Source organism: Ambystoma mexicanum, chromosome 9, assembly GCF_040938575.1.
Source record: "Ambystoma mexicanum isolate Mex_15411 chromosome 9, UKY_AmexF1_1, whole genome shotgun sequence".
NCBI lineage: Eukaryota > Metazoa > Chordata > Amphibia > Caudata > Ambystomatidae > Ambystoma > Ambystoma mexicanum.
In genome coordinates this window covers 1,508,117,076-1,508,145,005 of record NC_090931.1, presented here as the reverse complement: position 1 = coordinate 1,508,145,005, position 27,930 = coordinate 1,508,117,076, and the positions used below count along the sequence as shown (strand labels likewise).

At 46.9% G+C, this 27,930-nt stretch overlaps 1 protein-coding gene across 1 annotated transcript in view; it reads left to right on the top strand.

Moving 5' to 3' along the window:
- The window catches only part of LOC138489364 (zinc finger protein 551-like), a 71,870-nt gene extending 54,145 nt beyond the window's left edge, over positions 1 to 17,725 (top strand). Inside the window, exon 5 of the mRNA XM_069617082.1 lies at positions 11,003 to 17,725. Within this exon, the coding sequence (XP_069473183.1) occupies positions 11,003 to 12,319 (1,317 nt within the window). The 3' untranslated portion in view covers positions 12,320 to 17,725. The remainder of the gene's footprint in view (positions 1 to 11,002) is intronic.
- Positions 17,726 to 27,930: the final 10,205 nt, after the last annotated feature.

The following is a 27,930-nucleotide window of genomic DNA, read 5'->3' as shown; positions in this document are numbered from 1 at the left end:
GCCAGTAGTCTGCGATTTAACCCACATCTTCTCTGGTATTGAGGGTCTGCCCCCGAAAACATCTTCGATATCTGCATTGGGTCCACCTGTCCTGTACAGGAGTTTGAGCCCATGTCGTTTATATTGACTAGAAACTGATGCACGATGTGCATTGAGACATAACCTCCTCCACTGTTCCATCTCCATTTCAAGCCCCATGTCACTGTCCCATTTATTCCTGAGTACGGAAATGCCTTCCCCCTTTGCTTCCAGCAACGCTTTGTACATTCTGGATATGAGTCTCTTTGTCCCCCTCTCCGTGTCCAGCAATTTCTATGTTCTTGTCAATTCCCCCTGAATCCCCTCCTCTACTCTTATGATATTAATACCCCCTTGAGTTGTAGGTACTTAAACACCGAAATGTTTGCTATCCCCAGGGATTCCTCTGCATCAGTTATCTCCACAAATGTGTCTTATTTTAGGACATGTCCCACCCGTCCCACCCGTCCCGTGGCCATGTCGTGACTCTGCTCATCTCCGTCTTGACCCTCCACAATCTCCAGTGTGGACCCAGGATTCTATGTGAGTGCACCCTGGCTGGGGCTGCACTAGCAGGCGCCCAAAGCCATTCTTCCAGAGTGACTGGTCAGAACAGGAAGTTCTCTATCTCCACCCATGCCATGAGATTGTTAGTTTTGACCATGCTTCTAGCTCGCATAAGAGTTTATGCATTAGCCTGGGGAAATTGCGCTCATATAAATTGTTCAGGCCTTTGGGTATCATTACTCCTAAATACTTTATACTGGGCCTCATTACACGGTAGGCGGTAACCATGGCGCTATTAGCGCCATGGTTGCCGCCGGTATTTTACTGTGTCCGCCTTGGTGGATGGCGGAATTACCGCCCTACTCCAAGGTGAGCGGGGGCGGTAATTCCCCATTCACCAAGGCACTTCCCTATTCCCATTTTTGCCCCCATAGGGCATCATGGGAATGGGGAAGGAGCTAATTATGGTACCGCAATTTGCGGTACCGTAATTAGCACCAAAGTCCCTTTGCGACACCCTACTTTAACGGCTGGTAAAACCAGCCGTTAAGGTCGGGTCCCGCAAAAGGAACTCGTAGTAAGGCAGTAAGGTTTTACCGGTACCGTTGCCCTTACCGGTACCGGTAAACCCTTACCACCTAATGTGTAATGAGGCCCACTGTCTTTTCCCATCGGTATACCCAGGTTCGCCCATTCTTCACCTTGCTGTTCCGAGTTGTGCAGAGGGAGGTGGATTGATTTGCTAACATTTACCTTAAAACCCGATATTTCCCCATATTCTTCCAGTATTCTGAGCACCCTCTGGACCAAACTCTTTATATCCGTTAAGTAGAACAGCACATCGTCAGCGTACATTCTTACTTTGTTGCTCCGCTCCCCTACCTGTATTCGTCTTATCTGGTTATTCCCTTGTATTCTTTCCCCTAGTGGTTCCATAGTCAATGTGAATTGCAGGCGAGACAGGGGACAACCCTGCCTTGTCCCTCTGCCCAGTTGAAATTCCTGTGATCTCATCCCATTCACTATAACCCTTGCCTTGAGCCCGAGTCAATGGGCCTCATTACACGGACGGCGGTAAGGGTTAACGGTCACCGTTAATGGCAACGGTGACCGTTAACCCTTACCGCCGTACTACGAGGTCCCTTAGCGGGTTGGAGTTTTAACGCCTGCTTTTTGCAGGCGTTAAATACCAACCCGCTAAGGGACCTCGGAGCTAATTACGGCACCGCAAAATTGCGGTGCCGTAATTAGCGCCTTCCCCAGTCCGATAGAGCCCTATGGGGCAGAAATGGGAATGGGGAAGGGCAATGGCGGAAAGGGGATTTACCGCCCCTCCAACCTTGGAATGGGGCGGTAAATCCCCTTTCCGCCAAGGCGGTGCTGGTATTTTACCGGCATGGTCCAGGGTGCTAATAGCACCCTGGACTACAGCCTTCCGTGTAATGAGGCCCAATATCTTCAATCGCCCGACACATTCTGTCTCCCACCCCTATCTTCTGCACTATCGCAAAAAGGAAACCCCATTCTACCCTACCAAAGGCCTTCTCAGCATCTAAGCTTAGCAGAGCCCATTCTCCCTTCTCCCCTTGAGTATGTTCCATGAGGTCCAGTGTTTTCCGAATTGCATCTGGGCCCTGCCTACCCGCTATGAATCCCATTTGATCTGGGTGCACTATGCGAGGCAACTTCCCTTCAAAACGTGTCGCCAGTATACTTGTAAATATCTTTTTGTCCACATTTAATAGCGAAATTGGGCAGTATGAGGCGCATTGGCAGGGTCCTTTCCCTCTTTTGGGATTACCAATATTAAGGCATTGCTAAATGTCCCTGAGGCCTCTTCTGTGTCTAAAAAATGATTAGACAGTTTTACCATATGTTGTCCTAAGTCTCCTGCATGCTTTTTGTAAAATCGTGTAGCCATCTTCCCCCGGCGCCTTTCCATTAGGGAGACGCGCTATTGCATCCTGCATTTCCTCAACAGTGATCAGGCTTTCTAGGCTCTCCCCCTCCAGCATTTCTTTACTAAGTCTGTCTTCCCTCAACCCTCTCTCCCTTTTCCTCCTAGCCCCCTCTTTGATCAGGAGGCCTCGCCAGGTTGCTTTCCCTGCATCCCAGACCACTCCAGTATTCACTTCTCCGGTATCATTGATTTTAAAGTACTATGTTATTGCCTCAGCTAACTTGTCTGCAAAGATAGGGTGACCCCAAAGTGTTTCATTACAATGCCACATCCCCTCTCTTCTGTGCAGCCCCTCGCCATCCAGGGTCGTGATCACCATATCGTGATCCATCCATCCCACCGGCCTAATACTGCTACCCATCACTCTTGTGCCTTGTTCCTTATTTAAAAGCAGGTAGTTAATCCAGGTGTATGTTTTATGCGGCACCGAAAAGAAAGTCAAGCCCTCTTCTGCGGGTGCTGACTTCTCCATACATCTACCAGGCCTCGCCTCTCCAGTGCCTGTCCCAGGTGCCACAGTTTGTCCACCCTTTTGTCTGATTCATCCCCTTTCGCCTTCCTGTCCCATGTTTCATTCGCCCATGAGTACGGGCCTCGAGCATTCCCCTCTTGTGGATGGGCCTTGTGGGCTGCTAGGTACTGCTTCAACGTCTGCTGTTAGGTGGCCCAAGGCCTGTTCCGCCTCCTCTGCCGATGTTAAGTGGAAATCCACCTTTTCCACCTCGAATTGCAACGAGAACGGGTAGCCCCATCTATATCTAATTCATTTATCGTGTAGCCATGTCGTGAGGGGTCTACATGCTCTGCGCCTGGCTAGCGTGAGGTTTGAGAGGTCCTGATCTATTGCAACCTTTGAGCCTTCAAATTCCACTTCCTGTAACTACTTGGCCCTGTACAAAACGTCTGTTCTATCCTTGTAACTTAGAAATTTGGGCACTATTGACCGGGGACCATTCCCGTAGGGCTTTCCTCCTGTGCACTCTTTCCAGTTGCACTGTCTTACCCACATCTGCTTAAAAGAGTTGATGCACGAATGCCTGGATCTTTTCTTCAACATGCCTCAGAGTTTCCATTGCCGATTCTTTCAGTCTGAGTATCCTTACGTTATTATATCTTACTCTATGTTACAGATCATCCTTTCGGAGCATCACTTCCTCTTCTCGAAGCTCTATTTCTGTCATTGTGACGTCCAGTCTAATTTTGACCATGTCCGCATTCAATTGGTTGTGCTCCAGGCCTTCTACTTTACTTTCCACCATAGTCATTGTCCCTGCCAAGTCTGTTATAGAGGCCTGTATGTCCCCTCTGAGGGCCTTTATCTCTGACAGGATGTGCCCTATGACTTCCTTTGTCGAGAACGTAGACATATTTGTTTCCGTTGGCATTTTCTTTTGGAGCTCTCTGACATTTTTTGACGATACCCCTGCTCCTCTGAATGTCAATGAGCCCCTCCTTCAGGTCTGGTGCTACTCACTGCAAGTGTCAATCTCTTTCAGCTTTTCCGTGGCCCAAGATCTACTACGTCTAGTCTCGAGTCCTCTGTCCTACTGTTTCTCTGTGTTGCCTCACCCGGCAGTGGATCCTGTTCTGGCTATTTGCCGGGATGGCGTTCCTTCTGACTTGTATGGCCTTTGTCGCCCCCGGGGACCACTTTTGTTACCTTGACCTCACCTACCCCTCCTCATCAGGGCATGGCGATCCCCCCTGTCTTCGAATTCACTTTAGGGGACTTCCCCCTGCTCTTCCTGTGCACACTAAGATTGAGGCCTATGTCCAGACAAGCATGCTCCCTCTTCTGTGCTTTTGTGCTTCTCTTTGTAGCGTGGCAGGGTGCCCGCAGTTGACTTTGCTGTGCCCCTGTCTGTCTCACCTCGTGGCTTCTTCGCAGGGATGGTGCTGCCGGAGCGCTTACAACACCTTTCAGGCTATTCCGTTGCCCAGTGGATTACTCAGGGCCAGGAGGGCCTGCGTGTAGAAACCTTCTCACTGTATCTCCTCTCTATACCCTTCTTCCGCTATGTTAGCTCCATGTTCTCTTGCCTGCAGGTGTAAACAACCAACCTGTTATTATATTGATGACCCTACCCCAGCTCTGATATGGCCTGGTATTGAGGAACCGCGGGCTTCTTGCATCCTTGATTGCTGCTTTCCGTGCTTCATGTGCTCCCTGGTATCTCTGTGCTCTTTCGTGGTGTCTCACCCTTCCTCCTGGGTGCCACACCTTCCTGCGTCAGCGCCCACGGCCTGTGTTGTACAGCGCAGAGTTTCCTCTCCTAGGTGCTGAACCATATGGGTGGGGGTGTCCCCCGCCCTCTGGATATGCGTTCCTCTTTTTTTCCCCCTTTCCCCTTTGTACGTGTGCTGTCCTCTTTGATGTTGTCCGTTCCTCCGGGTGCCCCTCCCCTCTGTTTCTTAACTCTGAAAGCGCTGCATTCAGCGTACTTAGTTGGGGACCGGGAGGGGCGCTTGGCAAGGCGTACCTGGGAATGCGGTCACGGCCGGGGTGTTCCTTCTCCGCACGCTGCGTTGTTTTCTTGGCCCGCTCCACCTATTTTCCACTGCTGGGCTTCTCCTCCTCTTCCAGCGCGGCACGTGGTCTACGCTTGTCTCCGCAGCTCCGGGACTTCTCTGCCAGGAGCCACCCTCGTTCCACACTCCTCTGGGGCTTCACCACCATTCCTTTACGGGCGGGCCTCCATCTTGCGGTGGCCTATAGGGGATACATCTGTCCGGTCTCCGGGGACCACAGTGCCCTTTTCGGTGTGCCCTGCAGGTTCTCCCTAATCCAAATGCAGGGTTCCGCTCTGGTGCTCAGTTACACCAATCGGCGGCCTAGGCTCCTTCTCCAGCGTACTGTGCCGAGGGGCTCTGGCGTCTCCTTTTTCTGGCCTGCTCCTCCCTCAGGCCTTCTCTCAATTCTTTTTCGGCTTTGTTAGCTCCCGCTCTCATTCTCTCTCAACGACTTTTATCTCTCCATCTCATCTCGATTTTGCCAGAGGGAATGGGAGCTGCAAACCTACGCTGCTATATTCTCCCACACCACCTAGTGGTCTCCTCAGGCCCACTTTAACACAAAGCTTTCACTTGATCTCCCTCTGTTGGGCTTGGACCAAATCCATGTACTTTTACAAACATGTATCTACTTCATCGAAATCGAAGACATTCGACTGTGTGCAGGATTTGACTTGACTCCTTGCAAGACCACTTCAATTCACAGTTATTCGCTCTCTCTCAATTCATCTCTCTCTGCCAGGCTTTTACCAAATGTATCTATTTTTCTCACTCATCAGCAGTTTAACTTCATTCAAGTTTCTTATCACATGCATTTTAACAATATTCGTTCCAGCGCTCGCCAGGCATTGTTGCTGCTTCAACAAACTTGGCTTCAACAAAGACCGGTCTTGTACCAGTCTCCCCAACTCACTGGGTGTGTTGTTTTGACTGAAGTGGCTTTGTTCTTGGAGCCAAGGTCAGTACCATGGTGGTTGGAGATTCTCCCTGCCTTGATTACTGACATGGGAGGGGCCTGGGTACCTCTGACACACAATGCAGGATTCTTCAGCCTGGTTTCCTAGTCTTGCGCTTTCTCACAAGGTCTTGTGAAAGTAACGGTTCCTTGTCGAAAATGTCAAGGGAAGTTTCTTCCATGCAAACCTCTTCTGTTTGGCTGTCTTTCTCCTCTCGTTAAGCTGCAATCTTTGAACTGCTGTTTACTTTTGTTCTTTGCCTCGCTCACAGTCTGCTCTCGCGCTCCACCTTTTATCCACGTGGGGAAGTGTAATGAAAGTCGGGTGTGTGTGATGATCATTAATTGCCTGACCTCGCCTGGCCATTATATTGGGACACATCAGGTACACTGCTCAGGTGTTAGTCTATTTTCCCTTAGAGCGGGCTGTCAGTGAGAAAGTGTTTCTGTTTTAAAAAGGGCTGGGGGTAGAGTTCTTAAATATCCTACCTGGTAGGATGGGGTAAAGTTGTTATAAGGAAGGGTATACCGTGTCTCACCAACTGGTTTCCCACTCCCCAAAGACCCCTCACCCAGGTGATCCTCCCACACTGGTCCACACCCAGGAACTGCATCGGAAAGCGATGGCCGTGTCATGTCCACCTGGATGCAGATCTCCGGGGACTAGCGGGTGAGACACCTTCTGGTTTCTTATACAGCTCGGCATAATATTTCCAGTTAGTCCAATAAAAGCTGGAATGCGTAGAATATCTCAGAAAGAACCTGCACTGAAAATATGGATATTTGGCATTGAGCAGGTGTATTCATAAACGATCATAAATAAATAAATCATAAATAACCATGAATGAATAACCTGTTGAGCAGGTGCATTCATGAATGAATATTCATATACAAAGGAGAAGGCGACACAAATTGAATTTTCACAGATTCACTGATCTATACCAGCAACATGGTGCAAACCCTCCTGGACCTTATAGCCCTGAAAAAATAGATAGACCAACTACATAAATCATATACACAATTTTAGTACATTTTTAATTTGGTTTACAAAAGATAAAAAAAACTCATAAAAATGTTCTAAATTAACATAACCCCAAATAAAACACACATGGTAGATATACAATGAACCTTTTCACTCTCCAGGTGTTATAAATCAAAACATATATATGTTTTGAATTATAACACCTGGAGAGTGTACTAGGTGTCAAAGGCATATGTGTGTTTTCAATTATTAAATGTGGTTAAGTGTATCTTACGGTAGTGAATAGGTTTGTTTTATATATACCATGTCATTTTGGGTATATTTGGGTATTTTATATGCCTGTAAGATATCATCCCAGACTGACAATAATGCCGTCTCCGTCCCATGACCTAGTCTAAAACCAGATTGGTACAAGTCCAAAATACCCTGTTCCTCCAAATGATCCTGTAGTTGTATTGTAACACTCTTTTCCAAGATCTTGGCCAACCAGGATAGGCCTGCGATGGGACGATAATTTGCGTAAACCTTGGGATCCAAAGTGTTTTTCTTTAACAGAGGTGTAATATACGACCTCTTTAGTCGCCTAGCGATGCAACCTTGCATTAATGAGGCAATTATAATAGCCAGCACAGGTGCACTTAACACTTCCGCATGTTTTCTGGCTAGATATACAGGAAATGAGTCATATTTGTGGTTAGTAGGTTTTAATTTGGAGGTGAGATTACTGGTCAAGTCCAATTCCACCAGCTTAAAATCAAACTTTAAACACGTTTGATCGTACTCAAACCCCATATTGGTGTTCAAATCTTTAATAGGCATTTGTGAGGTTTGTAGTTCAATATTGGCTATAATCACTTCAATCTTTTCTGAAAAATAAAATCATTGACATCATTGGCCAAGGATAAAGAGGGAAGAAAAAATGAGGTCATACAGGGGGGGAACTAAAGTTTTTCACAGTTTGAAAGAGATCCTTAGGTCTATTTAAAGCACGTCCTATTTGTTTTTGCAAGCAGTCTGCTTTGGCATTAACAATGCCCTCCTTATATCTCCTTAAGGCTGCTTTAACCTCAAGTCAATCCACAGAGGATCCGGTCTTTATCATAGTTTTCCCCTGCGACGATATTCATTTTTCTGTCCTTAAAGACTCATTAAACCACTGATTATTTTTACAGCTGGATTCTTTGGAACGAGTGATGGGGGCCAGTTTGTCACAATTTGCTTGCAAGCAGGTCATAAAATGAGTATATAATTCGGCACACCATGTGTTAGCTGGAAGGGCTAAGAACCCATTCATTAGGTCTTTTTCTTGCTATGTGTAAACTGAATATCATGGCCAACAGTTGTTCCTTTCTGTTTTGCCTCATTTGGCATAGTAAAGTTGACCGCAAAGTGGTTAGACCATGATAGAGGTGTATTCTTAAGGTGATTTAATGTCTTACCTCTGAACCTAATTAAGTCCAGACAATGGCCTCCAGTATGGGATATAGTGTTGGTCAATGAAGAAAGACCATGAGAAAAGCTAATGTCCTTAAGATGTAAATATTCCACATTGTCCTCCACATAGCACCAGATGTTAAAATCGCCCAAGATGATAACATTTTGACAATTTAATGCTTCAGCCCCTAAATAGCTATCGAGCCCTTGTAAAAAGGAGCCCAGTTGGCCTGGGGGTCTGTAGCACAGCACCAAGTGGTAAGAACAATTATGGGATGTGTGCAAGGTCCATCTTAACATTTGAGACTGTATATCCCAGTTCAAGATTTGGAAGCTTTGGAAAGGACATTCCCAGGGAGATTCGAGCAATACTAGCCACCCCTCCTCCTGTTGCACCCTCCCTATTGGCCCACTTGATCAAGAAATTCTCTGGTACCAAGAGATCGAAATGTGCGGCAGAGGCTTCATTGAACCAATATTCTCTTATAAACAAAACAGCCAGGTTCATAGCTATAATGAGATCATAAATTGCAACTGCTTTTTGGATAGCAGACCGTGCACTAATCAAGGATACTTGGAATTGGACGGTAGAGTCCCCCTTTGCTAAGGTATTATGATTGGTAATCCCTACTTGCCTAATTTTGTCCGCAAGGTGATTTTTCCCCTCACCTTTAAATCTCATTTCCTTTAACTCCTCAATGAAATAGGTCAGCATAATATATCGCAGTTTTTTTTGTTTCAGATACACAAACAATATGAGAGCCTGGATCAGTCGGTCCTTTAAACAGTTACATTTAGTAGTACCTCATTAAAAGGGCAGACTCCCGCGGCGACCGTCCAACTGCCACAAACGGGCACAGACAGGCTTCGTGTAAGCACAAAGCGCCGATGCAAGTCTTTTGTGCCTGCTGCACGTAGAAATGACACGGCCGCGGGCGATGAGGGAAAAATAATACGTCAACATGATATTAACAGAGCTACAAAAGTGCGCATTAACGCTCACACTTAATTACGTAATATCCCCACACAGTAACACTAAAAAGATTTCTAAAAAATATAAAACCAGATGCACATTTAATCATCAAACGTAGGCATATTCTTTAACACTGAGGCAGTGATTGCAATCACTCTCTTTCACACCCACACTTTTGAGCAGGTATGTACTCTTGTCACAGACATGGTACAGGAGGGTATTAACAAAGAAAGTGCCATGTCTGTAGCATTGGTTGGTTTAGCATTTAGAGTAGTTGTGTGGCCCATTTATGGAAGTGGTGGTCACTGTGGGATATTGACGCACCAATTCTTCAGTTTATCTGGCAGCCGCGTCTCAGCCCATCAGTGCAGCACCTTCTTAGAGGAACGAACCACGATCCTGCAGTAAGAGAAACCGCAAAGGCCAGACTATAAAGTCTTCTCACGCTGGAATGACAGGCCCCGGGCTCACTTGGGAACAATAAGAAGGGTGTCATGGCTTTCATCATCTGCACGACTTGCAAAGTTCCTCTGCTTTTCCTAATGGTTCTGCAGCATGAGGGGAAAGCCCTTTCCATTGGTCCTGCAGCTGAACTGGGAAAACGCATGTGTTCTCTACCCAACCCTGCACATGCTCTGCGCCTGGTTAGCGTGAGGTTTGAGAGGTCCTGATATATTGCAACCTTTGAGCTTTCAAATTCCACTTCCTGTAACTGCTTTGCCCTGTACAAAACTTCTGTTCTATCCTTGTAACTTAGAAATTTGGGCACTATTGACCGGGGACCATTCCCGTAGGGCTTTCCTCCTGAGCGCTCTTTCCAGTTGCACTGTCCACTGTGCCCACTCTGCGACCATGTGCACAGCTTCTCCTGTTAATGGGAGTTGCAGGATATTGTTGTGCCTTCCCACTGCCATCCTCTTCTGCCTGTATGCCAGGGGCAACTAGAAGAAAGTGAAAAATGGTGCTCACTTGCCTGCGGGGAAATGAACAAAACCCTGCTGCCATTAGCCCTGCATGTAAAGATAGGTGTAACTGCAAGGGGTGTGGAATAGAGCGTTTCAAATGTACTTGCTGCAGCTGCTTACGTATTGTAGGTTGACCGCTGCTGCAGCAGTGCACATAGTGCCACCTTCTCTGCAACCCCGACTCCCCAGATCAGTCAACTTGGTTGCAGTGTTATCCTGTCTGCTCACAGGATTCCAACTGTTTCATGTTAAGCTGCAGTGGCACAGTGCCACCTACTGTATGAAACAAGGAACTTCACAAGCAACTGCTGTGTGCTGCCTGCATAAATGATACACAAGGAAATAGTAAATGTGGCGTATGTACATGATTTAATTGTACAAAATGAGCCAGTACGCACCTTAGCTGGAGGACTGCCGTTAACTAATGCAAGCCCCAAACTGAGACACCTACATTTTATAAAATAAAAAATGTCTCTATGCAATATTGTACATGTAAATCATTGGTGTATTCTCCTACCATGTATTTATGTCCATTTGACTTTCCTGGTTGGTGAAGGCTTAGAAAGTTTTATTTTATTATAATTATTGGGGATTGGACTGTGTATAACGAGAATGAACAGTTCTGCATTAGATCTATTGATTTTTACTTTGTACAATGACATAAAATAATACAAGGGGCCTTTGCTTCTTTCAACAGAGAATGAGCAGCCGTCAGATGACCCATGCTGGGGAGAAGTCCTGCGAGTACATGGAAGGTGATAAGCACTGTCATCACGCAGCTCAACTGAGAAGGCATCGGACATCCCACACAGGAAAAAGACAGCACCAGTGTACAGAGTGCGGGAAAAGCTTCACTTATAAGTCATACCTGCACAGGCATCAAATGATCCATACCGGGGAGCGACCATACCAGTGTACAGAGTGTGTGAAAAGCTTCACTTACAGCTCAGATCTGGTCACGCATCAGCGGATCCATACTGGGGTGCGACCCTACCAGTGTACAGAATGCGGGAAAAGCTTCACTTATAAGTCATACCTGCACAAGCATCAGAAGATCCATACTGGGGAGAGACCATACCAGTGTACAGAGTGTGAGAAAAGCTTCACTCAGAGCTCAAATCTGTACCAGCATCATAAGAGCCATACTGGGGAGCGACCCTACCAGTGTACAAAGTGTGAGAGAAGCTTCAGTCAGAGCTCAGATCTGTGCAGACATCAGAAGGTTCATACTGGCGAGCAACCCTACCAGTGTACAGAGTGTGCAAGACTCTTCACTCGGAGCTCAAACCTGTACAAGCATCAGAAGATCCATACCGGTGAGCGACCATACCCGTGCATGGAGTGCGGTATACGTTTCACTCACCGCTCAAATCTGATCCAGCATCTGAAGAGCCATACTGGGGAGCATCCATACCAGTGTACGGAGTGTGAGAAAAGCTTCACTCGGAGGGAAAACTTGTACCAGCATCAGAAGATCCATACTGGAGAACGACCATACCAGTGTACAGAGTGTGATAGAAGCTTCGGTCAGAGGGCAGTTCTGTTCCAGCATCAGAAGATCCATACTGGGGACCGACCATACCAGTGTACAGAGTGTGAGAAAAGATTCACTCAGAGATCACATATGTACCAGCATCAGAAGATCCATACTGGGGAACGACCGTACCAGTGTACGGAGTGTGATAAAAGCTACACCCAGAGAGGAAATCTGTACCAGCATCAGAAGATCCATACTGGGGAGCGGCCATACCAGTGTACAGAGTGTGAGAAAAGCTTCACTCAGAGCTCATATCTGAACCAACATCATAGGAGCCATACTGGGGAGCGACCGTTTCAGTGCACGCAGTGCGAGAAAAGCTTCACTTATAAATCACACCTGTACAGGCATCAGAAGTGCCATACTAGGGAGCGACCATACCAGTGTACAGAGTGTGAGAAAAGCTTCACTCGGAGCTCAAATCTGAGCCAACATCAGAGGTGCCATACTGGAGGGCAACCATTTCCAGTGGTCTAAGCACACACAGAAAAGTAGTGAAACTGTGCAATTTGTTGAAAGAAATGGGCTGAGTGGCAGGGGTGTGGCTAGATCATGCAGACATTTCTTTTTTGACAATGTTTTCTTGGTCTTTCACTTAATTACAACAACTGTAGGAAATGTGTAGGCAATCACTCAACATGTATATAGCAATTAGGGCTAGATTTCGCCTTTTAAATACATTCATGGGCAGAGTTCCTCATAGTTACTGTACATACACCCTGGATACTACAGACTCTGGCCAAAAGAACAGAAATAGCTCTGGGAATGACTCAAATATCCCTGAAAGAAATGAGTTGACGAGCAGAAAACATGCTTTAAAAGGAAAAATAAGAACCTGGCAACAAACACAGACTATTGATTGATCTATTAATTTTGTATTATTAACTCCCAAACGGATATGCACTACCTGCAGCACAAGTTCTTGGGCTCCCATGCAACTCAGGCATTCTCGAGATGAACCCCGGCAATTTGAGCCTTTCTAGCAGAATGTGAATGAACGACTGAGCATAGGGTGGGAGCCACATCAAACCAAGGGGAGTTTGGGAAGACTCATTCAACAATGGATTGACGTGGTGCATTTTACAGCACACTTTCAGTGAAAAAACGACACCGTTGACAATAAGATTTGTAGGGCAGCAAATGGACAAAATCCAGTAGATGCCAGGCCACCAACAGTGCACAGGGCTGTTTTCCAACACATTTTGATGTTGCCTTTGCCCACAATACACGCCAGTACTCTGCAGGTTTGAAATAAATTCCTGCTGGTCGTGCACATGTATGCCAATGTCTCCATTGACAAACATACGGATGTGTACACATGGGTACTTTGTCCATAATGGCAGCAAAGATATTATAAGAAAACATTTGTGAGAACATACGCACTTTAGCATTGCCCTTCCTGCCAGTAAAGGTCCATAAAACTGTTAGAAAACGAAAACATGCACACATTGACTGCAACAATGTAGGCCAGTTGCTCCTCTAAGAATGCTCATGTTGGATTTGCCCATAATGCCAGTAAAAATTATGTCTTCCCAGCCACCCCCAATCAGAGGACCTAATTCCAAGCCAGCCGCCCATACACACATTCACTTTGCGCTCATTCTCCTATTCACATATGGATTAATATGCTACAATATTCATGGTGCACGCTCACGCTCCCATTCACACGAGTAACCATATGCTGCAAAATACACACTGCATCCTTATTCACAAGTGCGCTTACGAAGACAACCAAGTGTAGGGATGCACAAATACAAGCACAGATGTTTATTTTCCCACCTGCGCAACGCCATACCCTCAGAACTCCCACCAACTCCAGGTCCACCACACGCCTTTTGCATGGCCCTTCATCTCCTGCACACCATCCAGACAGGAATCGGGAGATGTTTATCAAATGCCTCATCTCTCCTGGTTCCTAACATACACAGTGGAACCAGTTAGCTCCTAACTTGCTCCCCAGTCCCTTGCAATGCAAAGGAAAGCACAGGTGTGCCATTCATAGTTTCCTCATAATGCATGTCCAAAGGCGTTTTTACAAGACTGTGGAAGCAAAACACCCTCGACTATGCATGGCGCACTGGGAATACATGGTTTGGTTTCTGTATGCCATAAAATATATCAGTTTAGGAACTTCACATTTTGTTTACATTGTGCACAATCTTACCATATTGCTTTTTCAATGTCAGGTTAGCCTATTATATGTATTAATCAACCAGACCAAAGGAACTATGTGGTCACATCCCTAAGCATGAGACTGGGCTCCAATCCTAGCTTCATCACGTAACTTAAGTATGTAACCCTGGTGGCAAGGTCATTTTTACTAACTGTGCCTTGAAGCCACAATTACGAGTCCATAGAAGTGATGCACTTTACAGTGTGTTCTTTTGAAAATCAAACTTTAATCATATTGAGACAGATTATAATGTTGCTCCATATATAATATAAACAGTGACCATTAGTTCCTGTGCCTGTCACAAAGATGTCTCTTCTTACCAATGGCAGAATCTGTAAACGTGACTGTCACTTCCAGCAAAATCAAAAGTTAAGCAAGTTAGAGGACTTTGCACATTGTTTGCCACAGAAGGCTTTGCAAATCCAAGAACCAGCCGTGGCGTGTGGTGTGTTTTTAAAAGCCAGGATGGGAAAGAGGTAGGGGAATGTGATAGAGTGTGCTAGACAGACTACTTATACATGTGTTTTCCCCTCGCATATTTACATCACATGTATTTAGAATGCAATGTTAACATGAGCATGTTGCAGGAGAGATACAGCCTAATGTGCATTAACATCTCCCAATCCCCGTAACAAGGTTGTCCCTTATGCTCTGCCCACACAGGAACTTTGTTACTCGCCCTCCTCCTTCTTCCACACCAACATTGAGGCTATTTGCAAAAATATCTGTGGTGGGGGGCGAGGGGGGTCAGCCTGCTGCTGATTCTACTCCTGGTGTCCCACTTTTACCTAACTCTGTGTGGTCTACTTTCCCTATTTTCTCTGACCAAGGAATACTTGCTATTCACCGTCTCAAATCAGCCCCTCCAGCTGATGCCATTCCTCTGGCCCTTCTGAAGGAAATTTCGGGTGATTTGATCTCCCAACTCACCCCAGCAGTTAATGCCTCATTCCGTGATGGAGACTTTCCCAACACTCTGAAGCAGGCCCTGGTGATCCCCCTACTTAAGAAACACTCCCTGGACCCTGCAGTGTTTACCAACCTTCGTTCTATCTCTCTCCTGCCTTTTCTTATGAAGGTACTGGAGGCCTTGGTCTCGCCTCTGCTCTCTCCCTTTCTGGAATCCTCTAGGTTTTTTTACTTCTTTCAATCAGGTTTCCGGCTTGGGAGGGGCACGGAATCAGTGCTTAACTCTGTGCTGGATGACCTAGCTCGCCTGGTGGATCAGGGTGGTGTCGGAGCAGTACTATTGTTAGATCTCTCGGCTGCATTCGACACGGTTGATCACCCCACTCTGATCTCCCGTCTATCTGCAGCTGGTCTATCTGGCCAAGTCTTGGTGTGGTTTTCTGCTTTCCTGGCTGATCGTTCTCAGTCGGTCTCTCTTCCTCCTTTCTGTTCTAAACCTGTATTGCTGTCTTGCGGAGTACCTCAGGGATCCACTCTTTTACCAATACTAGTCAACATTTACATTAGGCCACTTCTTTTCCTTATTTTATCCCATGGGTTCTGGTACTATTCCTATGCCTATGACACACAGATCTTGGTCCGCCTGGATCTCACTCGAGGTTATACAGCGGTGCGGTTTAGGAGGAGCATTGAGGACCTGGGGTTCTGGATGGTGGCCAATTGGCTAAAGTTAAACAGCAACAAAACTGAGGTTCCTGTCGTTGGAACTGCCTCTCCTCTTTCTTTTTGGACAGCTGATTTCTGGCCTGTTTCTCTTGGTCCTTTCCTTCTGCGTCCTCCTCAGTAAAGAATTTGGGAGTTACAATCACTTCATCTCTCTGTGGATGAGCAGGTGGCGGTGGTCTGTAAGGCCGGTCACTTTTTAAACTGCGAATCCTTTGAAAAGTTCTACCTTTCATTCCGGTTAAGTGTCAAGTTCCAATGGTGGCCGTGCTTGTCCTGAGCGCAGTGGACTACTGCAACTCACTTTACCTAGCTCAGCCACGTTTTCTCATCAATCGTCTTCAGCTACTCCAGAATGCTGCTGCCGGATCCATCCTCCATACTCCATTTGGAGGCCACATGTCTCCTCTGCATAGACAGCTCCACTGGCTGCCTATTGAGAAACAGATTCTTTTTAAATCCATGTGCATTGTTCATCATGCCTTTTGCAGACTGGGGGCAGAATATCTACAGGCTAAGTTCCCGCGCTATGTTCCTGTTCCCGCACTATGTTCCTGATCGCGTGCTATGTTCCTGCTCGCTGTCTTCGATCTCAGTCTGCCCTCCCGGTGCCAGTGCCTCGATTTAGACCATCCCGCATGGGTGGTCGTGCCTTCTCAGTGGTTGCTGCTAGGGCCTGGAATGCCCTCCCTCTTTTTCTCTGTGCCACTGTTGATCATCTCACATTCCGTCGGTCATTGAAAACTCTGCTGTTTTAACCCTCTCTTTATTAAAATTGCTGCCTCCTTGCTGCCAAGGCCATGATGCCCTGGGGCAAACGTGTGCTTAACAAGTATCAATAACATAACATATCCCCAAATACCACTATCCATCTCCTAGTGCATTTGCCCTCATGCTGGTCACCTTTCATTTACAGCTACCAGTGCGAGGCAGGTACCAATCACACACATACATGGAGGCCTTCTCCCTGATGTTATCACAAGTGAACCTTCATACTCCAGAAACTTCTCAAAACCTGGCTCTTTAACAGATACAACTGGCCTCGTTATATACTGATTTCTTTATATACACTCCATTATGTTTGCATTCTGTATTGGTTCAAACGCTGTGATACCCATGGGTTTGGGTGCTTCACAAATGAAAAATAAATAGATAAAATAAATGGCCTTTTTCCCATAGTGCAGATGTTGAACTGATTCTAACATCTACACATCTAGCAAGGTGTTACTTTTCAGATTGCTCCCAGCTGCTAAAGATGAAGTCACCAGAAAATGTGGCGTGCTCGCAGCTCCCCCACTCATGCATAATTCTGTCAATCAGATGTGGACCTATCACAGCTCCCCCACTCATACACAGCTCTGTCAATCAGATGTGGTCCGATCGCAGCTCCCCCACTCATGCACAGCACTGTCAATCAGATTTGGACCTGTAGTCGTGAGTCTGCTTTACAGGGCATCATTACGACCCAGGCGTTAAGGGTTAACGCCGTCGTTAACCCTTAACGCCTGATTCCAATTTTAACGGCTGCTTTTAGCAGCCGTTAAAATCCATGGCGCTAACCCGCCATGAGGCTAATTACACCACCGTAATTTACGGTGGCGTAATTAGCGCCTTCCCCACTCCCATTATGCCCTATGGGGCAAAAATGGGAATGGGGAAGGGAAAATGGGAAATGGGGATTTACCGCCCCACTCACCTTGGAATGGGGCGGTAAATCTGCCATCCACCATGGTGTAAACGTAGTTTACGCCATGGTGGTAAAGTTGGCGTACTTACCGCCTGGGTCGTAATGACCACCACAGTGTTTAGCTTTCACTTTCCGATGCCTTTGCCTTATTCACCAGCTCTGCAATTTCTGTTTTTAACATTTGCACAAGTGTAACTTTTGAGATGTTTTATCAATTTCACCTGTAGATGGATTCACGAACAGGCTGAGAAAATGTGCTTAGCGAAAAACTATGTCTATCCCTCCGACTTCTGGAGGGATCATGCCATGTTAGTGTATTTGCATCCAATTTGTCTGTTAATTTGCATGTATGGAATCAATACCATTTTTCGTAATAAAAGGGTGGCATTTACGATCTGCTGACATACCTGCACCGCAGGCTGCGCTTTCTCACAGTGGCGGTTGGATGATTCCATGCCACAGCATCCAGGCTGCTGAAGCTGCCGGCAGCCCAGCACACATAACAAAACGCCCATCACGCACCCACTATCTGGAAGCAGTCTTTGGAGCCTAAGGTCAGAGGGCAGGGTTTACGCAACACAAAGCCAATCCGATCTGAGGGAAGGTCGGGCGCGAGAGCTCCCAGGACTGAGGGGTCCTACTGGGATCCTTGTTACAGGCAGCAGTGAGGTAAGTCTGGATGGGATGTATTCTGCTTCACCTGTGCACAGTACTATGTCCAAGTAACGTGATGTATAACCAATAGGGCTCCTGGCAATTCCCTGATCTATTGAGGTAAATAAAATAGTATACATACAATTGATCAGGGCAACCAAATAAAATCACCACATCCATACATTCAAGAAATCGTACAGCTTATGCCACTCTTATAAAGTTTAAGCAAATACATTTTGGTTTTCAAAAAACATGTGATTTTAATACAGAGACTCAAAACCAATCAATGTTCAACAGGACGAAAGATATAGCAACTATACAAGTATTTGATAAACTGAACAGACATAGTGGTCAAAAACATTTAGTGTAAGACCGACATACAACAAGGCAATCCCATGGCGTTTTATGGGACTGTACAACCTGGTTCATAAAAAGTTGATTCAACTGAGAATAGTGACAGTGTTGACATTAAACACTGGGGGAAGGAATGTCGACACAGATGTATTTCTGTCACGCGCCTGCCTTCCTGGCGCTTGTGGCATTCCTGGAGGCTTCACCGCCATTGACTGTCCCTTTACGTTTCTCACGTTTCTGCCTTGCTCGCTCTAGCTTCTGTGGACGGGTGCCTCCTTCCCCTTCTTAGCCCCGCCTTCCCTTCCAGGCTTTGCGTTGCAACCCCACTGTGTTTTGCTTTCGCTTTGGGTCCGACGTTAACAAGTGTTTTTCCTCTTGCTGCCGCCTACTTCCCTGTCTTCGTTTCTCCTGGGTGCTTTCTTGTCCTTCTTTCCTTTCTTCCGGTCTCAGCTGGTCCTCCTCGCCCTTGCTTCCCAGCCAGCATTCGCTGCAGTATCCGCTCGGTACCTCAGAGTTCTTTTTCTTTCCGCTTTTCGGCTCCTCTGATTTTCTCCCTTTTTGCCTCTCTGCTTTCTGGTGTTCTTCTGGACACTGTTTCTTCTCCCAGCGGTTCCCTCTTTACCTTTCTGCTGGTCTTTTCCTTCTCTCCTTCGTTCTGGTCTTCTCTCTCTTACCACGGCTTTCTGCGGTATTCATTTTTTGCTTATTTTTGTGCGCTCGCACGCTTTACTTGCAAAGCAGCTGCCTGTACTTACCTGCAGGCTTTTGCCTCCCCTTAACACCAACTGGAGGATTGTTTTGTACCTTGAAGTCTCCACGCACCTGAGGTTCCTTTGGAATCACCATACCTGTTCCACCGAACTCCAACTCCCAGAATCCTTCAACTTCACCACCTACCATCAAGCAACTGGATACGTACAAGAGTTTTCTTTTAGTCTTTGGCTTTTTCCTCTTTTCCCAGGCGCTCGCGGGCAGGGGTCCTCTGTCAACTGTGCTTTGTACGGTGACATTGTGGCTTCCATCCGAGGGAGGCCGTATCTCTTCCAAAAGAAGAGGGTATCACGAAGAAGAAAGAAATGGAAACCTACATCGACTTCGGAAGATTCAGGTAAGGAGAAGGAGGAAGGGGTACTAACTGGGCAGAGTGAATCTACAGAGGACATTTCTGATAGTTTGCAACGTCCGAACACTACCAATATGGCTACTGCAGAGCAGATTACAGAATTAGTAAATGCCGTACAGGGTCTCTCACAGGAGGTGCAGACCCTGAAGGCAGATAATGCAACATTGCAGCAGATGGTTACAGCCTAGGACCAACCACGCGTGGAACTATCACCTATGCCTTTAGCCTCAGGCAAATATGATGGTAACCCAAGCCGCTTTAAGGAGTTTATGGAAGCATGCATCATCCACTTCACCTTTTGGCCTCATACTTATGCTTCAGACCAAGCCGGATAGGCTTTCTGGTCCCTAATCTCTCTGGCAATGCTCTGGCTTGGGCCACTGCGCTCGTTACTAGTGCCAGTCCCCTATTGCAGGATTATGGGGGATTTACTGCCCAGTTTAAACAAGCTTTTGAGAGACAAGAATCTACAAAAGTTGCCAGTGAAGAACTACTCTATATCCGACAGGTGTCATCCGATCTACTCAGATACATCATCCAGTTCAAGAGAATCGCTGCGGATGCTGGATGGCCTGAAGCTGCTCAATATACCGTTTTCAGTCGAGGTCTTTGAGAAGAGCTTATGGATGAGCTGGCACGTACCCCCAGGCCTACTGGGTTCTCAGAGCTGTTGACCACCACCTTACAGATTGATTTTTGCTTATCTGAGCGGAAAATGGAAAGAAAGAAAGGACGTACCCCATGCTTCTACCCAATGTCTCTACCCATCCTCCCTCCTCACCTCGTCTTCCAATGGAAGAGCCCATGCAGATAGGTTGCACCAGAGGCCCGTTGACACCAGATGAGCGGAAGAGGCGCAAGGAAAAAGGCCTATGTATGTACTGCGGCTCAGACCAGCATTTACCACGTGAGTGCCTCCTCGTCGCCCATGTATGTACTGCGGCTCAGACCAGCATTTACCACGTGAAGTGCCTCCTCGTCGCCCAGGAAACGGGCATCCTTAGAACTGATAGGGACAAGTTACAGAGGCCTAATTCCAAATCCCTATGTTTCGATCACTGTCTCTTCTGCTGTTCCCACTGAAGACAACAGACTTATGGTAGTGGCTATAAAGCTTCTCGTTGAACAAGAACTGGTAGACACACTGGCACTCATCGACTGTGGGGCCGCCGGCAACTTTATGGATATCATGTGGGCCAACAAGATGAGAATCAACCGAGTGGAAAAGGAAGAGGACCAAAAGGTGAAGGGTGTTGATGGCACACCATTAAGTTCTGGTTTGAGCACCCATACCACCATCATGATGGAAATGGAAATTCTAAAACACACTGAGGTCATCCAGTTCCACCCTATGAGAGCAGCCCATTTTCCGGTGATCCTGGGAGTATCATGGCTTTGCAAACAGAACCCGGTGATCGACTGGTCTAAGAACGAAATCGCCTTTACTTCCGGGTTCTGTCACAAGTCTTGCTACGGTGGTACTGCCTATGAAACAGTAAAGGCCATCGAAGGCACCGTAGCTTCTTCAGCGACTCTCAGAGTGCATCATATACCCACTGAATTGTGCAGATACAGTGAGGTCTTTTTGGAGAAGATACCCCAAGAATTACCACCACACCGACCGGAGGATTGCACCATAGACTTGGTACCGATGGTTTGGTACCGTTTGGGTGCATGTTTTCACTCTCTCTCAAAGAGAACGAGGAGCTCTGCATGTACCTTGATCTAAACCTTCACAACGGGTTGATACAACCTTCCTGCTCACCTGCTGGGGCCTCTCTATTCTTCGTTCCAAAGAAAGACACCCTTGAGTTTAAGGCCAGGCATTGACTACAGAGGTCTTAACTGAGTTACCGTCAGGGATAGATATCCCATGCCTCTGATAAAAGACATCCTGGAGGCGATCCAAGGAGCAGTGATTTTCTCTAAATTGGATTTAAGACGAGCCTACCATCTGCTACGTGTTCGGGCAGGGGACGAGTGGAAGACCGCCTTTCGTACCCCGCTCGGTCACTATGTATATAAGGTTATGCCTTTTGGTTTGGTGAACGCACCTGCCATTTTTCAACGGTTCATGGACCGTATTTTTTCTGACCTACTTTTTCATCATACTATCGTGTATCTCGATGACATCCTGGTATATTCTACGACCAAACAGGCTCATCAGGAACATCTCCATCAGGTCCTTCAACGTCTCCAAGAACATCACTTGTTGGTCAATCCCGAGAAGTGTGTATTTGGGGTATCCACAGTACCTTATCTGGGCATTGTCCTTACCAAACAAGGAGTGTAGATGGATCCCAGGAAGCTGTCTGCAGTTCTTGAATGGCCTTCGCCTACCTCCATCAAAGAGGTCCAGAGGTTCATGGGATTAGCCAATATTTATCGTCGCTTCATACCCCGATTCTCAGAGACTGTCCTCCCAATCACAACACTCCTTAAGAAGACTACCGCTCCATTTATTTGGTCAAGCAAGGCGGAAGCAGCCTTCATTCTCCTTAAAAGGTTCTGCTCTGCTCCTTTTCTTCACCAGCCTGATCAGACTCTTCCTTTTATTGTCGAGGCCGGTGCTTCAGCAGCAGTCTGAGGGGCAGCCTTATTGCAAGAACATGATGGGGTGGAACATCCTGTGGCTTATTGCTCCAGACCGCTCAACCCAAGGCAGGCAAATTACTCTGTCATAGAGAAAGAACTGCTAGTCATGAAGAACGCATGTGAAGAGTGGCGCCACTTGCTACAAGGCGCCATACTCCCTTTCCAACTCAGAACTGACCATAAAAATCTCAAGGTCATCCAACAGATGGAGTGCGTCAACTCCCAGCAGGCCCGATGGGCACACTTCTTCTCCCAATATGATTTTGTTATAAACCATCTTCCAGGAAGTAAGGATGTCCTGGCTGATTCCCTTTCCAGAATACCACCACCAGGGGTGTCTATGGAACACACACCAGAATACATTGTCTCTCGTAGCAAGGTTGTGTGTTCCGTTTCCTTATTTCTCCAGAAGGTGAAGGAAGCCTCTCTCGCTACCCAGAAGGTACCTTAGCTTAAACCTCATGATACGGTCCACAGACAAGACGGACTTATATTCATCAACAAACGCCTCTTCCTTCCTGATCCTGTCTCAAGGCAGTTTGCCCTGGAATGGTGCCACAATAATACCCTGGCTGGTCATAGAGGGGTTTCATCTACGGTGGATCTCCTTCAGCGACAGTTCTGGTGGCCGGGTCTTACCACTGAAGTCAAACGATATGTCACCTCTTGTCCTACTTGTTGTAGAGGAAAGTACAGTACCCAAATACCGCTCGGTTTGTTCCAGCAGGATAAGCCCCCCACACGGCCGTGGAGTCATATCACCACAGACTTCCTAGTTGATCTTCCCTCATCAGATGAGTGTACCTGCATCATGGTCATGGTGGATGCCTTTACCAAGATGGCTCACCTCTCTCTATTGCTTGCAGTACCTACTGCTGTTTCTATGGCGACCGTGTTTGCTAGAGATGTTTTCAGACTACACGGCTTACCCGATTAGATCACCTCCGACAGGGGAAGCCAATATACCTCTCGGTTCTGGAAGGCCCTGCGCTGCAAGGTAGGCATAGAAAGAGCTCTTTCCTCAGGATACCACCCGAAAACCAACGGGCAGAGTGTTTAAACTCGTCTTTGGAACAGTATCTCCATTGTTTCTCTAATAATCAGCAAGACAATTGGGTTTTTGCTGTTATCTACAGCAGAGTTCTCCTATAACAACTCGAAGCATTCTGCTACTAACCTAAGCCCTTTCTACTGTAACTATGGATTCCATCCTCTCGATTTCCTCCCTAAGGACCTGCAAGCCTCCTCTGTGCCTTCAGTGGACGCTGTGTTAGCCCGCATTTCAGAAGCTCACAAGGTCACTAAGGAAGGTATTCTTGACAGCCAACACCGTTACCGGGCCCAGACCAACCCACATTGTCAAGAATCCCCTACCTGGTCCCGAGTTTGGCTACCCACTAAATAATTACTGAGATGGTTACATCCTTCAAAACTGTCACCCCGTTACCTGGGTCCTTATCCAATCCTTAAAAGGGTCAACCCAGTGGCTTATCGTCTGAAACTACCAAGTAGCATGAAGCGCATTCATCCTGTTTTCCATTCTTCCTTACTTAAGGAGTACCATGCAGATCCGTACTCAAGGGCGAATCTGTCAGCGCCTCTACCTGTTGATAATACACCAGAGGAATATGAAGTGGCAAGAATTATGGATTCCAGGTACAGGAAGGGGCGTTTGGAATCCCTGATCCATTGGAAAGGTTACTTGCATGCAGAAGATTCCTGGGAACCTGTTTCACAGGTGCATGCACCTGTTTTGGTACGGTTGTTTCATAGATCACACCCTGGCAAGCCCGGTAGTTCACCCCTTGGAGGGGGGCATACTGTCACGCGCCTGCCTTCCTGGTGCTTGTGGCATTCCTGGGGGCTTTGCTGCCATTGACTGTCCCTTTATGTTTCTCATGTTTCTGCCTTCCTCGCTCTAGCTTCTGTGGATGGCTGCCTGCTTCCCCTTCTTAGCCCGGCCTTCCCATCCGGGCTTTGCATTGCAACCCCACTGTGTTTTGCTTTCGCTTTGGGTCCGGCGCTAACAGTGTTTTTCCTCTTGCGACGCTGCCGCCTACTTCCCTGTCTTCCTTTCTCCTGGGTGCTTTCTTATCCTTTCCCTTCTTCCGTTCTCAGCTGGTCTTCCTCTTCCTTGTTTCCCAGCCAGCGTTTGCCGCGATATCAGCTTGGTACTGCAGAGTTCTTTTTCTTTCCGCTTTTTGGTTCCTCTGATTTTCTCCCTTTTCGCTTCTCCGCTTTCCGGTGTACTTCTGGACACTGTTTCTTCACCCACCGGTTCCCTCTTTACGTTTCTGCTGGTCTTTTCCTTCTCTCCTTAGTTCTGGTCTTCTCACCACGGCTTTCCACAGTATTCATGTTTCTCTTGTTTTTGTGCGCTCGCACGCTTTACTTGTGCAGCAGCTGCATGTACTTACCTGCAGGCTTTTGCTTCCCCTTAACACCAACTGGAGGATTGTTTTGTACCTTGAAGTCTCCACGCACCTGAGGCTCCTTTGGAATCACCATACATTTTCCACTGAACTCCAACGCCCAAAATCCTTCAACTTCACCACCTACCATCAAGCAACTTGCTACGTACAAGATTTTTTTTTTTGTCTTTGGCTTTTTTCCTCTTTTCTCAGGCACTCACGGGTGGGGGTCCTCTGTCAACTGTGCTTTATACAGTGACATTGTGGCTTCCATCTGAGGGAGGCTGTATCTCTTCCAAAAGAAGAGGGTATCACGAAGAAGAAAGGAAAGGAACCTACATCGACTTCGGAAGAATCGGGTGAGGAGAAGGAGGAAGGGGTACCAATTGGGCAGAGTGAATCTACAGAGGACATTTCTGACAGTTTTGGCCATGAAAAGCTGCAGTAGTGAGCTTGAATTTGGGTTGCCTTCTTCAGGACAAAAAAGGGTGTATGGTGGTGGAGCAATGACTGTGTAGTCCTGTCTTGCTCTGCCTATACAAAGAACAGAGGAAGATGTGTAAGGATGGATGTAATCGTTTGGGTCAGTCATTGAGTATTTTATTGTAGCATTAAATGCTGCTTATTGTGAATGAGGAAACCAGCCTTGTGAGAGGGGTTGGTGTTATTTCTGTGTTCAATTAGTTAGGCACAATCTAGTGGACTTTACGGCGGGTTCCGATCAAAATGCACCGATAGAAATTTGAGGCTTGTTCTTGTTCATGCAGATATTGCTGAAAGATAACCATTATGTCCTTAGTGGTGTTTCCAAAGAACACAAGGGAACCCCCCACCCCCCAGTTAGGGTTCATCCTGGGGTGGTTTGTGCATGATAAAACAACAGGAAATAATATGTGATCTATCTGTCTATTGGCCATCTTGTCCCTTTGCCTTCCCCAGGTAGAGCAGACCCGGGAAATTCCCTATTTGGTCATGTAGACCCCAGCACAAACCGAAGCTTTTGCTGGCTTCTGCATGCCTTGTATGCATGCCTCCAGAATGTGGGCTGGAGCTGTCTAGTTCCAATACACATCCTGGGTGCCAGGATGTCTGGTGTGCTGGGTTGAAAGGGACCACCATGGTCTGTGATTGGTCCACGTCTGGGATGGCTGAATGTGAGCAGATCTCTTATTGGTTTCTCTTCATTTTGTCGTGAAGGATATTTTTGATAAGAGAAGGCATCTTACACCCATTCCAGGTTGATCTTATTAGTTCACACCGAACTTAGTAAAGGAGCCAAGTATCCTGAAACAAAGAAGCAGATCCGTGGAACAGCTAGTGACCCGCTGGAAGGTTTGGCACCCTGAGCCCACTGTTGTCCCATCAGACCCCCTGTTTCTGATCAAACCTAGGAGACCTGCAAGGGCGCTTTGACCCATTGGAATAGAGGGACCAACTATTCTTGGCACCTCCTGCTGAACCTGTAAGGAAGCCTTTTCGGAAGTGTTCCTGGACCGCCCAGTGAACGGACCAGCTTGTATGGGACCTTTGCCCTGGAACCGCCGACGTCTCAAGTTTCGATTTGAGCCTTTGGAGACTGTATGCTCTGGGTATAAGGCACTCTCCTGCCAAGTTTCGAAAACCTAGTATTCCTAGGTCTGGAATTAGGAGAGTACGCCTGAACCCAGGCATATGCGGTCACTGTTTCGGCCAGCTGTGGTGATGATCTTCATGGGTGCCTTGCTGCTGTGCCCCCCTGTGCCCTAAGACTCGCTGCAGGGGAACTGGCCTGATACCTTCACCAGGAGCAGAGAAATTGCCACTATCCCACCACAGAATAATTCCTGGAACGCAGCCCCTGACAACGGCAGAGACGCACAACTGCAGGATTTGAACCTGCGAGCGATCTTGAATGGACTGGCGAAGTCTGGTCAAGAGTGCGCCAAGTGTCGGTAAGTACTTGCAACCCTTACTGGTGGCCCCTGGCACATCCATAGACTTTTACGCACAAGTGCAGCATGATGGCTACTCTTCTTTATCGAGTTACCCTGTGCTAATAAGCTATTCCCAATTCTTGGATCCTTCTCTGCCTTTTTGGGGAGACCTTCCTTGAATAGTGGGAACTTATTCTTCACTGCCTTACCCACCTTCCTGAGTCACTACAGCCCCTTGAAGAGACCCCATTTTGAACTTAACCACACAAGCACGTGTACCAGCACCAACTGTACTTTTGAGCTCAAGACTCCACTCATTTTAGGGACTGGACTGCCTCTTAGCTAGTGTTTCAATTGTGAAGGACTGCCTAAAAGATATTCGCACTGTGTGACCCCATTCTTTGCAGGTTTTGGATCTGATCTGTTTAATATTCCTTTAGGCCACGGTTACTGTATATACGTATCATATTTAGTGTTGTGTTGGTTTTGTTAATACTGCAGAAGATATTCTTTGTGTTTGATTTAAAAGGCCTTTAATAAATGTATATGTTTTTTGATATTTACACCTGACTGAGAGTAATGTGTGGTGTTTTTTACTGTGTGTGCTCATTGTGGGCTTTCGATCACCCTCACCCCTCCTGAGACCTAGTATTGACCGCCACCAATGCTACCTTGATTGGTCTGGCTTGTCTAGAAGGTTACCCTGTTTCAAGAAACTAGGCTGACCTTTGAGCCTCTGCCCACCAGGTCAGAGTTCAGAAATCCATCCTAACAAATTGGTGTACAGTGTAGGGAAATGTAGCGCGGGGAAAGATAGTGCAGGGAAAGATAATGCAGGGAAAGATAATGCAGGGAAAGATAGTGCAGGGAAAGATAGTGCATTACTTTCATGGGGCAGTGGATGCTTTCGTACATGACATTGCTTTCAATGGAGGCAGTAGAATGAATGCAAAGACAGACAGCAAAGTGAAATGCACTGCGCATGTGTAAAATGTTCCAGGCTATAGTGAATGGGCCATCTTTACAGTTTGCACTGAATAAGCTAACCCAAAGTAATCAACTAACAATTTCCCATTAAATAACATTTCCCCAGTAATTAATTAACGTACCCTTTAACAGAGCAGTGAAAATTATTCAGATGACAAATTCTGTTTTTTGTCCTGGTCAGTGGAATTTTAAAACGTGCATGTAGAATGCATTGGCTGTGTTTTCATTCAGAAGGCGCTATTGTATGCTTTGCAGGAAGCAAGTTGATACAAATATGCTCGGGAGCTGGGGTGTTCAGAGAGAGACATGTCATGATTATAGAAGGATCAGCTGGGGTGACAGGAGATGTCAGGAGAGTAGTGGCTGGGTCAGAAAGATTGACAGGCCTATGGTATAAATCTAGCTACAAGGGGGGTGGAGTAGGAGTTATCATTTGGCAGAAAGCAGAGATCAAGAGTGCCGCCAGGCTGTGCAAGGAGGGCAGAGGCAGGCTGTGCAGAGAAGGGAAATTTGCCTTCAATGCAGCTGTCTAAAGAAGACGCGTCAGAGGGAGGTTGTG